A 14,815-nucleotide genomic window follows, 5' to 3' on the forward strand; every position below is an offset into this window, starting at 1 on the left:
TAGCTTGTTAGTTGCATCTCACCTACGTGTACTTCGCCGCGACCAAAGTGTATTCGTCCAGACAATCTCATTTGCCCTAGGTGTACCCTATGACTTAGAACTGCATTTATTAGAGGCCACCCTCCTCAACACACCTCTTCATATGACACCCTAGAACCAGCTGACCAGCAGCATATTTGGTACATCCTGTTACAGCTTGGACAGCCCACTGCCCTTACATCAGAATTTATATTCTAATTCCAGGCAAATTCCTAACAGGTACCATCTCTATGATAGCCTGGCTACTAATTATCATATCCTCCTCTTGAAATCTAGCATTACAGGCCCTCAGCTTGCCTAATATAATTAGCACCTTGTCATTATGTGCTTTGACCTCGTCTAATTACCGCACTAACCTAAAGGTGCGAAACACCCAAAAACAAAATATGACATTTGCAACTAACCAGTATCTTGCGCACCCCATTATACAAATGCCTTGCACTACTACGGATAGAAATTAGAGACTACGTGCCCACCTATCCAAACTACATGAGATACCAGCAAGAAAATGGAACAATTAAACCTCCTTAAGAAGTTTCCAGACCATCCAAGACATGTTTCACTAATTACAAAAAACCTACACCTAACTGTACTAAACCCATGTCTAAAGTTAGTCATACTACCTCTCACCCTATGCGAGAAAGTCTCCCACCTAACCTCGAAGGAGCTCTCTTAAATGCCAGGTCTCTAATTGCCCATGCAACTGAGATATCAGACATCATCCTGTCAGCCAATCTAGACTTCTTAGACATCACAGAATCTTGGCTACATGAGGCAGCTGGCCCAGCCCTATCGTTGGCAATCCCTGACAACTATACGATCCTGAGAGCAGATAGACTCACCTCTCGAGGTGGTGGAATAGCAATCATATTTAAATCCACCTTAGACATGAGAATTGTCTCTTCACCCACTATGAAATCCTGTGAATGCCTCACGGCTAAATTTGCCACTGCCAACTCACAAACTTTAAACATCTTCCTCATCTACAGACCTCCAGATCCCATCGGATCCTTTGTGGAAGATATCTCCACAACCGTCTCCAACAATCTAAAAAACACCACCCAATCACTAGTGCTAGGTAATTTTAACTTAGGCTACAATGACACTAAGGATACCCACGCAACTACCACAGCCACGGCCCTAAAAGAGTTGAGGTTCTCCCAGAAAGCCGGCTCACCTACGCATAACAAAGGTTGTATCCTTGACTAGATAGCAGACTATAATTGCGAAACAAAGATGACTGATATTAGACCTCAGATCTGGACTGACCACCATCTTCTACTCTTCACTTTGACAACTAACTTAATCACGGCCCAGACTACACTCGCACCTTCTGTGCCCAGGAGAAACAAAAAACTCATGACAACCGAAAAATTGCTGCCCCTTATAATTCCTAAACTTAATCTGGCCGCAGATGACATGGACCCTAGCTCACTAGTAGAACAATATAGCAAAGCCATGAACTCAGCCCTTGACCAGATCGCTCCGCTCAAACTAAGAAACTGTAAACCTAAAAGACATCTTAATTCGTGGTATACTCCACATCTAAAAAACCTCAGACTAATTAAAAGAAAATGTGAAACGGCTTGGAGACTCTCCCCCACAGCTGAAAATAAACTCAACCTAACCAAGGCATCAACCCAATACAAGAAAGACATTCTATTAGCCAAACAGGACACTTACAACAACAGAATCTCTCAATCCAAATCCAGTGTCAAAGAACTGTTTAGCATTCTTAAGGAATTAGAATCGCCTATTGTACCACAGGAACAGTGTACTAAAGATAAAAAATGGTGGTCTAGCATCCAACATGCCCTAACAAATAAAGTGGCCAATCTAAAAACCATAATTGCGCTTAAGAAAGCCTCCCTAATGCCCCAAACGCCACAGAGCACAGCTCCCGACCAACATCCTAAACAAGAAGCACGTTTCAGTTTCTCCAAATATCAATTCTCGAGGTGGAAAAGGCTATACTGGGACTTTAACTGTCCAACTGCAAAGGTGGCCAATGTCTGGCACAACTCATCAAAAATGCTGCGAGAGAACTCTCCCCGTTTATAACTAAACTTATTAATTCTCCATTTACCACGGGCTCCGTCCCTAACAATCTGAAGGAATCTTGGGTATTGCCACTATTAAAAAAGCAAACCCTTTGCCCGGCCATTCCCACAAACTTCAGGCCTATCACAACCGTGCTATTTCTGCTAAAAATCTTGGACAAAGTGGCATATACTCAAATACAGAATTACCTCGAATCTAACCGTCTACTTGGATCCCGACAATCAGGATTCCGCCCCCAACATGGCACGGAGACGGCCCTAATTGATCTTAAGGCCCAAATAGATGAGTGCAGAGAACAAGGCCAAGCTGCTCTATTCCTCCTGCTTGACCTTTCGGCTGCCTTCGACTTGCTCGACCATTTAGTTCTATGCAGCCACTTAGACTCCACTGCCCATTTCTAGGAGGATGCCATAACTTGGATCAAATCCTTCCTGAGCAACCGGACCATGGGAGTCTTCTCTCCTTCGGCCTCAGCTGACCCAATCCCTATAACTTGTGGTGTACCACAGGGATCCTGTGTGTCGCCCACGCTATATAATGTATTCACTAAGCCCCTCTTCGATGAAATGGACCATCTGGGTATCACCTACACTAACTATGCAGATGATACCCAGATCTTCCTTCCGCTTTCAGGAGATTACGCCGTGGACTTGGCCTTAGTGAATAGAATCTACAGTATCGTTCAGGCATGGATGGCCACTTATGGGCTATGCCTGAACGATGACAAAACCGAGCTCATTATTTTAGGTACCCCTACTCGCATTTCCAAACTGAGCCCTGATTACGCTAACTTCACTATCGATGGCAATAACATAAAAGTAGCCAATGAAGTGAAGACCCTAGGCCTCTACTTAGATGCAACATTGGACTTTTCTAAACAAGTCAACTCCCTAGCCTCTGCCACTGCATACACATGCAAACTCATCAGAGCTAGTAAACAATTCCTTTCCACAGATAGCTGCCTAACGCTGGCCAGGGCCCTCATACTTTCCAAACTAGATTACTGTAACGCACTCTACATCGGAGCTAATAAACATATTATCCATAAAATACAGGTTCTTCAGAACAACGCCCTAAGAGCAGCTCTTAAAATCAATAGAAATGAGCACATATCCTCGCTAAGAAGAGAACACAAGTGGCTATCCACTTTTGACAAAATTCAACTCAAAATTGCCTCTCTCACTCACAAGTGCCTTAACAATAACGCACCACCATACCTCATGGATACAATTTGCAAAAAAACCTCGCCCAGACCTCCAAGAATAGCCAACCTGAACTGCCTCCAAGTTCCACAATTCAGACTCTCTACCATAGGAGCACACAGCTTCCCAGTCAAGGCTGCGCACCTATGGAACTCCTTACACCTAGCATTAGAGAACCCCATACCTTCTCTAAATTCAGACTGCATCTAACTAGCTGGCTAAAAGAGAACGATTCCTAATCACTCTGACCACAACTTTGCTATTGCCTCCCCCTTTTTGTCCCCTGTACTGCTTCGCTGTTATGTGTATACTGCTTTGTACTACCGCTGGATGCATTAGATCACTCCTAGAATGAACTACCAGATTATGCAACTCTGCTTTGTAAGGAGTCATTGTTATGATATGTACTCTCCTGTAATATGCAAAGTTCCTGTATATGTGTCATGTATAGTGCATACCTTTGCACCCTGTAACTAAGTTGAACGCATTCTTATCTCCTGCGCCCTGATGCCTCGGGGTATGGTGCGCATTATAAATAAAGAAACAAACAAACAAACAATGTCAGCGGAACCCCCTGTAGTTCTTCAAATGCATAAGCGGGAGTATCGCTGGAACATCAGTGTATTTTCCAGTTGTACCCATTATTACATTTAAACACAGTTTAATGCTAGTAGAGCCCACAAACTGAGGCTTACGTGGTTTTGTGGTGATGTAAGTATCGCGTAATTATGTGAAATAAAAAAAAAGATACAAAATAGACCTCTTTCTTTTGTGATTCTTTTCCTGTGGCTACTAAACCTGACACAAAGCGAGCCATTTTTGATGTTGGCGGGCACCAATTACGACCCCTATGATATGACTGCTTTCGCTGCACGGTGCTGGGGCCAGGGAACTCGGGTGCTTGCAGAACACATACACCTACATCTCCGCCCACACTGAATTTTCATGCAAGCAGATGTGCTGTAATCTACATGCTTTTCTGTTTCTTTTTCACACTGCAAAACAAGGCTGAATCCAAAGAGCTTCATGGAAATGTCACGTGCCGTGCACTTACATGGCAGTTAGCATTTGTAATTGTTTTAAGGAAAGGGGCTAGTTTGGGCATGTAAGTCCTTTCCCTAAAACAATCATAGGTGCATGAAGGGGACACGTGTATTCTGTTATCATGGCTGTTTGACCCACTACCTCTGATGAAGAAGGTACCCTCATGTCTTGCTTGTATGACCCACTGCCTCTGATGAAGAAAGTACCCTGATGCCTTGCATGTATGACCCACTGCCTCTGATGAAGAAAGTACCCTCATGCCTTGCGTGTATGACCCACTGCCTCTGATGAAGAAAGTACCCTCATGCCTTGCGTGTATGACCCACTGCCTCTGATGAAGAAAGTACTCTCATGCCTTGCGTGTATGACCCACTGCCTCTGCTGAAGAAGGTCCCCTCATGCCTTGCGTGTATGACCCACTGCCTCTGATGAAGAGGGTACCCTCATGTTTTGCGTGTATGACCCACTGCCTCTGATGAAGAAAGTACCCTCATGCCTTGCATGTATGACCCACTGCCTCTGATGAAGAAAGTAACCTCATGCCTTGCGTGTATGACCCACTGCCTCTGATGAAGAAAGTACCCTCATGCCTTGCGTGTATGACCCACTGCCTCTGATGAAGAAAGTACCCTCATGCCTTGCGTTTATGACCCACTGCCTCTGATGAACAAGGTGCCCTCATGTCTTGCTTGTATCCCTCATATCTTGCTTGTATGACCCACTGCCTCTGATGAAGAAGGTCCCCTCATGCCTTGCGTGTATGACCCACTGCCTCTGATGAAGAGGGTACCCTCATGTTTTGCGTGTATGACCCACTGCCTCTGATGAAGAAGGTACCCTCATGCCTTGCGTGTATGACCCACTGCCTCTGATGAAGAAGGTACCCTCATGCCTTGCATGTATGACCCACTGCCTCTGATGAAAGGTACCTTCATGTCTTTCTTGTATGACTCACTACCTCTGATGAAGAGGGTACCCTCATGCCTTGCCTGCATCCCTCATATCTTGCTTTTATAACCCACTACCTCTGATGAAGAAGGTACCCTCATGCCTTCCGTGTATGACCCACTGCCTCTGATGAAGAAGGTCCCCTCATGCCTTGCGTGTATGACCCACTGCCTCTGATGAAAAGGGTACCCTCATGTTTTGCGTGTATGACCCACTGCCTCTGATGAAGAAGGTACCCTCATGCCTTGCGTGTATGACCCACTGCCTCTGATGAAGAAGGTACCCTCATGCCTTGCATGTATGACCCACTGCCTCTGATGAAAGGTACCTTCATGTCTTTCTTGTATGGCTCACTACCTCTGATGACGAGGGTACCCTCATGCCTTGCCTGCATCCCTATCTTGCTTTTATAACCCACTACCTCTGATGAAGAAGGTTCCCTCATGCCTTGCGTGTATGACCCACTGCCTCTGATGAAGAAGGCACCCTGATGTCTTGCTTGTACCCCTCATATCTTGCTTGTATGACCCACTTCCTCTGATGAAGAGGGTACCCTCATGTTTTACGTGTATGACCCACTACCTCTGATGAAGAAGGTATCCTCATGGCTTGCGTGTACTGGTAACTGGGCATCCAAGCTTGTCAGAACCAAGTGGCCACTTGCTATGTTTGCTGTGCTTAAGAAAACATAGGGCCTCATCACGAGTTGGGCTGTAGCCCTTAAATGCAGTGGTAACGGTATTACCGCCGCATTTAAGGGCTGGCTCTATCACGAGTTGGGCGCTAAATCGGCTGTTTCACCGCCAGCTTTTTTCTGGAGGTGAAAATCCCTGTTTCCGGCTGTATCACAGCCGGCTGCATTAGCCCGCAGTATTAGCACAAAAAATTACCCATTGGATCCAATGGACCCATTCAGGAATGGGGATTTACTGTTAAGGCCCAACCCATGATCCGGTGGTAATACCACCGGACCAGTCAGCGCTAGGGCTATTACAGTCGGCGGTATTACAGCCGGAATACAGCCCAACTCGTGATGAGGCATAGTCTTATGAAGTAACATAAACACATGTGCGTTCCACTTTAAACTGGGGAGGCAAGACCCATATGAGTCCCAGGACCAGGGACCAGGGAGCAGTGAAGGAGAGCACAATGCATTAAACACATGTTTCAGATACAAGGTTTCAGGGTTGTAAAGCTTGAGGAGAACCATCTACACAGATAAAATAGAGAGGACAAGGGTGCTGCCTGAGCAGATGCAAGGTTATGGTATAAGATGCACAGGCAGTACAATGGAGTTCAGTGCTTTGAATAACGTGCACTTGTGAGCACCTTTGGAGAATGAAATGCATTTTCATGTCAGACTGAGCAATGGTCTCGCTCTCACACTGATTATCATTTATTTGTGTCCTTGTTTTTTGTGTCATTTATAGATGAGGCAAGTGCAGAAACCGGGTATGAGGTAAGACATGGTTTGCATTATCTATTTCATAACTATAGTTGTTTTGCTTACTGATGATGTAACGCAGCTTTGCTGTTCACAAGGTTAGTGAAAAACACTGGAAAAGCAAAATGCAGATGGAGAACCGTTGGGATTGAAACCTCTGATCTTTAGGTTGAATTCAGATGAAGGGAGCGAACAGTGAACTCAATGAACAACTTGACTGGCCCTGATAAGCAATTTGATGCATATAAGCACGTGCTGTGTAGAGCAAGACACTCTGAAGCTCATCCCCAATGTGCACATTTGTTTCCAAAAAGCAAACCTACACCTGTTTATTCCTGTTTTAACATCACTTTCTGACTCCAGGGCATATTCCAAATTTTTTTCAGGCAGAGCTGGCATATGGAACAGGATATCCGCAGGCTTCACCAGCTAAAACTGAATGCATTTACGACAGCATTTCCTTTTTGTGTTGGTGTACATGCATTGGATTCCTACGGCCTTCATCTGTTTTCAGGATATGCAAAAAGCAGGAATATTCCAGAACAATCCATTATAAATGCCCATCCTGCAAGCGGAAATTGGGAGAGGCATTTACACTTTCTGCACAACGAAGTACAGAACAAAGTATTATAGTGATCTGGCCTGCGGTAGTACTTTTCTTTGCACTCCACAGTGAAAACGACAAGAATTGCATGGAGGGGACCGAAGCTTATAAAAGAGCAAGCGCAGGAGTCCCCTCTATACAATGCACACATTTTTGTACATGAGGTCTTCAGTAATTAACAGTCACGAGCTTTCTTGTTGAAGTATCTTCAACAAACATTGCTCATGGCCCAGCACAGACAGTGTGAGTTGACTCTGCTGAATAGATTCACTCAGTCTGTTTGCAAGACATCACATGCTCACTTGTATGGCTTTGCAAACATGCCTTAGATCTCCAGCGGTAGTCCCATGGATCTCAAACAGAAATGGCAAGGCTCCATATTTAGATACTTACCATGCTGTCTGTTGCTCACCTATTCCCTTAGACCACTTTTAAGTTGTGTGAAGTTTGTGGCAGCTGGCAGATTCTTGCATTGTACAAGTGTAATTGATTTCTCAGATGTGTGCCGAGCGAGTGCAGTGAGCATGCCTGAACCATCTCAGGAGCATTGGGGGTGATTACATAATGGGTTGAAACTGGATTTTGGAGCACATTTTTTTTAAAGCATTATTAATTCAAAACCCTGTTCCATGGTGCCTGTTTACAAAAAATGATGCCAGCATGTCCATTGTAAAAATGAATTGTTATGGTGCCTGCACCCATGCACATGTTTGTGGGCGCTTTGCGTGCACACACACACGCGCGCACACACACACATACAAGTACACACACACACTCACATTCAAACACACACACACACACACACACACACACACAGATGCGGACACATTTATACTCACGTAGAACACATAGTCACACAAAACTTAACCATACACAGAACGTTTTAAAAAATGCATCCCTTTTTTCTGCCTGTCGTTTTCTTCCACTCTCTGGCTCCTTGTATGCCTCCCGCACGTACAGAAGTTAGTATGGGAAGGCGGGTCATTAGAAATGTCCCTCCCTGGGTCGTCAAGGCCCCATAGTAGACATGACGACCAAGGACGGGCAGAGGGAGAGGGATGCTGCAAGCTTCTATCCGAACGGTGCCCCACATGAGGGTATTGAGGGCTCTGTATCTACAGGCACTGAACAGTGCCCCAAATGAGGATATTGAGGGCTCTGTATCTGCAGGCACTGAACGGTGGCACGCATGAGGGTTTGAGGGCTCTGTATCTGCAGGTCCTGAACAGTGCCCCACATGAGGGTATTGAGGGCTCTGTATCTGCAGGCAATGAAAGGTGCCCCACATGAGGGTATTCAGGACTCTGTATCTGCAGGCACTGAAAGGTGCCCCACACGAGGGTATTGAGGGCTGTGTATCTGCAGGCACTAGGTGAATTCTGTATCATTACAGTGAATGGCATTGATGGCCTGTGCATAGTAGGAGGTGCTTCACCCCATAGCTATTATGCACCAGTCTCTACTGTGTGGACACATTGAGCCATCATTGAAGTGCCTCCGAATGTTTTTCTCTTACAGCCTTTTCAGATATTATTGGCTTTAATGCAGCCTTGACACCTCATTTTACATGGAATCTTAATTGCGTGCAGGCGACCACCAACTTTTTCCCTTACATGCTGTTGGCACCGCTGCTTACAATTTTAAACATTCACATGGAGGATGGCGGAAAGAAACTGTAAAGCAAGGTAAACTCCCTTTTACTCTTTCATTTTCCACTCTGTCCTGTGAAAAAAATAAATGCCACCAGCAAATTACGCTTTGTAGAAAGTGTTTGCTAATGGATTCCTATTGAATCTGCGTTCTCTAGAGAAGGTTCAAAACTGAGGTGGATTCCATAGAAATCCATGGGCCTCATTACGACCTTGGCGGTAGCCATGCTGCTATTGGCGGCATGGCTGCCGCCGAAATCGCATCCGGGTCCTCAGAATGAGGAATTACCCGGCCATTCCGAATTCGTAAGGCCCGGTAATTCCTCCCTCCAAGGACCTGGACCCGGTCCTTCCCCATTCCCATTTCAGCCCCCATAGGGCTGAATGCGAATGGGAGAGGGAGCAAACATCGGGCCATTACGAGTTGGCCCGTTGTTTGCTCCCTCTTCCCCTCGCGGGACCTGGTAAGCACGCCTGGTTTGACCAGGCGTTGCTTCCTGGGTCACGCGAGGGGACCTCGTAATGAGGCGGTACGGGGTAAACGGCACCGGCACCTTTTACAGCGCCGTTTACCCCGTACCGCCAGGGTCGTAATGAGGCCTCATGTGTTTTACGCCTGCATGAAAATGTCCGGATAATGTGGCATAACACCCTTACACCTCGATTCCATGTCTCCATTTCCTTTCTCGCGCTGCCATTAGCAATGCTGGTCTTTGCCGCACCAGCTTAGCAGTGTGGGTATTTACTGCACCGCTAAGGACCGCACAGACTCCAAGGTAAGTCAGGCTCAGGGATGGAGGTGATGGTGCTGCAAGGGGGTGTACAAAGAGTGGAGGATAGGGAAATGAGATGGAAGGGAGGTGAACTGTGGACAACACAATCACGGGACAGCACACACAAGTAGAGAGTGAAGGGGGACGCTCTTTGAGTGGAAACAATCACAGGCAGCAAGAACTGACGACACCAAAAGTGGACCAGGGCACGCTTGGGCGTATTACAGACGCACACCGAACGAGAAACACGGGAAAGGAAACAAAATAGACATGGGGCCCGATTCATGGAACTTTTTTTCAGTGAATCGGGGTAAACACCCCGATTCACAGATCAGTGGAAAGTGTATTTTTTGCAGTGCAAAGTGACTGCCCTGCTGCAAAACCGCTCCAAAGTCACTTTGCACTGCAAAAATGCACTCTGCCCTGCTCTGTGAATCATGGTGTTTGTTGGCAACGCAAAGTCCCATGCAATTGTCACAAGCATTCCACTGCCATGCAGGGTGATGCCTCACTGGCAATCTCTTACACTTGAGCAGTATGTCAGTGTATGCCGAGGCACCCGTTGCCGCCGAGAGCACCAGAGACCAAAATAGAGTTTTTTCCCTATTATAACAGCACATGTCCCAGCATAGCCCTAACACAGCCACTACTTGGTCTCCAGCATTGCACTTGTTTTTGTAAGTATGCAATTTCTTTTCTAGGCCTGCATCCATGTTCATGTATTCATGGTGTTCTTCAGTTGCAGCCTTGTTGTGTTTCGTTTTGCTACGCCAATGTTTAAGGGCTATGCAAGAACATGTTACATCACAAGACTGTACCATTATTGTGGGCTGTTCTGATTTGTGAGAGTAATCACATTGTTGGCACCTTGCAGGGCAAACCTTGGAATGATTTAATGAGAGCTAAGGGTGCTCACTACTCTGTTCTGCATATCCCAAAGTGGATCATTGCCATTAGCACCCAGTCATAACAAGCGTGTTGCAAAAGAAACTGCTTGTTGAGCTTCATTCACCATATTCCTGATCGGCCATGGAGGAGGGAGTGAGGCAAGGAGCCAGAGAGGACCACAGCAGGCAAGGGGGTTTAAGGTAAAAGTGCAGGTAGTGGGGAGCAGTAGGTGGAGTGTGGAGGTTAGATTGGTATGAAGAGAGGGCGAGCGAGAGACAAGGCAATAGGTCAAATGCTAGCAATCAGAAGAGGGTGTGGAGATCAACATGAAACAAAGGTTGTCACCAATGCATTCATAGCCAGCTGGTTTGCTGTTGCCTCTCACTTCTCATGCAGGTACAGGTTGCAGTGCTTTCCGCTGAGCTACAAACCGTATAAAGTAGGCAATTGCAGATGAGCGAGAGAAAACATGGGAATGGCCTACTCACCCACCTGAAGAAAGAAAATGCCAACCTCAGATAAAAGCAGCAGATTTTCTGTTTAGCACCTACCATTTCAACCTCTTTTGCTCTCTAAAAATGTTCCTCTGACTCTTGTTTCTTCTGAATTCAACCAAATGAGAAGCAACTTTTATGGGATTGCTTCACCTCGACGGAATTATCCCTTTTCTGCACCGGTTGAAAGGACCTGTCCCACCCACACCCACCTTTTCATATCTGCATCACTCTCTACATTTTGTGCATGCAACACAAATGCTTATGCCCTTTTCGGTATGTCTGTATAGCCAAATGATTCGAGATCACCTTTAGTACTTTTGCATAATTCTTTGGATGCCCTCACCTGTTCCCTCCTCCCTCCTTTCTTCATTTCTTTATTTTTGTTGTACCTCCTTTTTGTCGCTTTTAGCTGATTAGGGTGTTGGTGATATGCGCATGAGGTAGGCAGCAGAGGTTGATGGTAGAAGGCATATGGGGGTTATCTCCAAATTGAATTCAAATAAAGTAAAGGTAATTTGAAAGAATTTGAATGGGGGTCATTGTTACATAGAATGCCATAAAGTACAGAGTTCGGGATGTAAGTGACTTCAATTCAACACTACAGCTAAGTCAATGCCTAGTCTGGGATGCTGATGGAAGCCCTTATTGATGTATTTGTATGTCCAGTTAGTTACTCTGGATGACAACCCTTATATAACACCCCTCTCTCAGAATCCCCCTGACCCCACTGAGCCAAGAAGTAGGTTTGTTTTGTTAATTTAAAAGGTTTATTTGAAAATTAAACAATATATATCTATCACACTTTTATAGTAAATTAATATTTGATAGCACACTTGTGAGGATGATAGTGATCAACAATGGATAATGTTACAGTGGTACACTCTTTTTGATGGCTTAGCAGTTGATATAGAGAGGATAAAGTAGCTGAGAATGCTTTTATAGCTTCAAGGACAATGCAATGATAAATGAAAATGCAGTACAGAAAATAAACTTGATATGACTTCAACAAAAGACAATGTAATCACTTTTCTTTGACAATTCACCCCCACCCCCCTATGCAAGGTAAAGAGATGGGAGGAAAGCACACCGTTCTCAGGAATGCAATCCAATATAATTCAGTTCCCCCCTAGCAAGCTTAGAGGAAAACAGGTAGGAGTTTTAAACACAGGCAAAATCCTTTTAAATGTGGTGGCAATTAAGTGAAAAATATACTCAAATTGCTTTTAATTCCCTATAGGAGGTTCAGGGTGAGTGAGAGATACTTTAAATTAGTTCAGGCCAGCCCTATCAATGATTCAGGGATGGTTGTTAGGTTGAAAACAGATTTCAGGAATGGAAGCAAAGACAAATATTTTTACACGTGGCTGAAATTAAGCAAAATGTCAAATCACGGCAAATTTAGTCGCATGCGTCGAGTGCAATTACAGAGGCACTATAAAGGGTAGGAAGTCGTTTCTAGGTTCTCTGGAAAGCTTAGAATCTTAACTTTAAGATGACAGTTAAAACAAACGGTTCCGGAGATAAGGTCGATTTAGTAAAGGTAGTTTTTCGGATTTGAAATTTTAAAGCTCAGAATGACAGATGACAGTTTTCAGTTTTAAAAATGACAGAATGACACGATTTTAGGAGGCAGTTCTAACAGGCTAAAATAGTTTGGATTAGATTATTTTAAACTAAGAGATTGGTTTTGGCACAGTGCTAGCTGGGTACTCACACTAGATTTTGGACAGGAATGCGACTTTGTCACCGATCAGGTCAGGATTGGCTGGACTTCTGCTAGCGGTTCTTCACAGCGATCTGGTCTCTGGGTCTCCAGTTCTGTTATCGGTTCTGCTAGCGGTTCCAGATACAGCACTGCTTTCTGGATACTGCTACAGGTTCTTGCAAAAGTTCTTGGCAAAGAATTCAAACAGCTCGCCCGGCTGTTGAATAGTTTGGTGGGTTTTGAGGCCTGCTGAAGAGGATTCAACTTGTGGATTCAGGCCTCTCTGCTACAAATTCTGGAGTTAATTTCTGGTCTCTGAAGATTGATGGATTTGAAGTCTGGATCTCTGGATGTGAAGTCTGAAGTCTCCCGGCAAAGCGTCCCGCAAGAAAGTGGAAAGTGAATCTATCTACCTGGGTTTCAGTGGCTCTTTTTATGTGTTTAGAAAGTGGGTGGGTCGGCTCATTCTGCATGCCCAACCCTCTCAACTTATCATTGGCCAAGCTTTCCTCTCTCCCTTGATTGGGGGAAAGAAATGGAGTGTCAGAGTGATGCTGTAGGTTTTATGGTAACAGGAACCTCCCTTTGTCAAATTGCACACAAATCTATTTCTGACCCAAATACATATTTATCTATGTACCATTTTTCGAATATCATAGGCCCAGCTAACATATTTTCTGTAGCACCAAACCATCCGATCCCTGTCTTTGTACGATGTTGTGTCCACTTATGACAGAATTCTCCCCTTTTCATCCAGATAACAACCTCTAAACCGTTCCAGATTTTACACAAATGTGCACCAGGGATATGGGTTTCAGATGATAAAGTGTCAGATTTTTAACATGCATACATTTGGAGTAACAACCTTTTTTCTGCTACTATCCCCAGGAACATACCACAGTGTCCTAACACCTCTTGAAATGTGCACAGAAAAATCACAAAAATGATGGTGTTATTTATATACTTTTTACAAGTCCGCACTATGAATTATCCATCTTTTTAAAATCATGCTCTGGCCCCAAAGGGGTGTGGTTTTCCAAAGCACATGGTGGAATTTCTGGTTTATCTACTTCCCCCAAGCTCAGCTTGCTCTCACAGGCACTGCCCCTCCCAGTTTCTCCCAAGAGGAAGCCATTTTATGACCCCCCCAATATAACATTTGCCTGAGCCAGAGACAGTGCTTTGTTTTGTTTCCTGTAGTCCCCAGGTGCCACTCCCCTAATTCAATCAGAGAGGTGTCATCTCCTTTTGGCAGGGGCAGCAGGATGCAGCCAGGCCGGGAAACACAGCTGCTGAATTCCCTCTCCTGTCGGGGGTAGTTGTCAGGCAGAATCCACTCTCTTCAAGGCAGGCTTCAGCTAAATGTCCCTTTAGTTCCCAGTTTTCTACATTCAAATCCAACTTACAATTTTTGCACAAGCAGCTAGAATGCTGATTCTAAGTTCAAAACTATGACATTTAAACAATTGCAACCTATGCGACACTCACAAGTAGGTCACTCATTTATTCTAAACATTTCGATTTTAGTGGCTTTAAACCCAAATTCACTTAAGCTGCTGACATCCCCAGCTATTTTTTATATATACATTAAATAATGACTTCCTTCAAGTCATTTCAGAATATAGTTTTACATTGTATCCACCACTTAGCAAGTCTTTCCTTGGCCTGGTTTGGGTTCATTTGTTCAGTTTTACACAAAAGTCTGGTGGTTTTAAAACGCCGGCTTTCTGATAGTGGTGAGCACCAGTATTGCATCCATTTTTAACATTAAGAAAATGAATTCCCCACAGTTCTGGGTTGCTTTTGGCAATCAGCATTGCCATTCCCAATGGTTTCAGGCTACTGTGTGTGTAGCCCAATGGTGGTTTTAGGCAGTGCCCTCCTGTGCTCACATCATATGCAAAAATGGGTGGCAGTCTATTGTTCATGTTTTCCCTGTGCACTCTCTGGGGAGTTCTGGC

At 44.8% G+C, this 14,815-nt stretch overlaps 1 protein-coding gene across 3 annotated transcripts in view; it reads left to right on the top strand.

Moving 5' to 3' along the window:
• The window catches only part of LOC138579585 (pancreatic secretory trypsin inhibitor-like), a 593,125-nt gene that overhangs the window by 196,005 nt on the left and 382,305 nt on the right, over nt 1-14,815 (top strand). For all 3 annotated transcript variants that reach the window (XM_069649857.1, XM_069649856.1, XM_069649858.1), the window contains one exon: nt 6,725-6,753. In XM_069649857.1, coding sequence (XP_069505958.1) covers nt 6,725-6,753 — 29 coding nt within the window. The remainder of the gene's footprint in view (nt 1-6,724; nt 6,754-14,815) is intronic.

This window comes from Ambystoma mexicanum, chromosome 3p (assembly GCF_040938575.1).
Source record: "Ambystoma mexicanum isolate Mex_15411 chromosome 3p, UKY_AmexF1_1, whole genome shotgun sequence".
NCBI classification, from domain to species: domain Eukaryota; kingdom Metazoa; phylum Chordata; class Amphibia; order Caudata; family Ambystomatidae; genus Ambystoma; species Ambystoma mexicanum.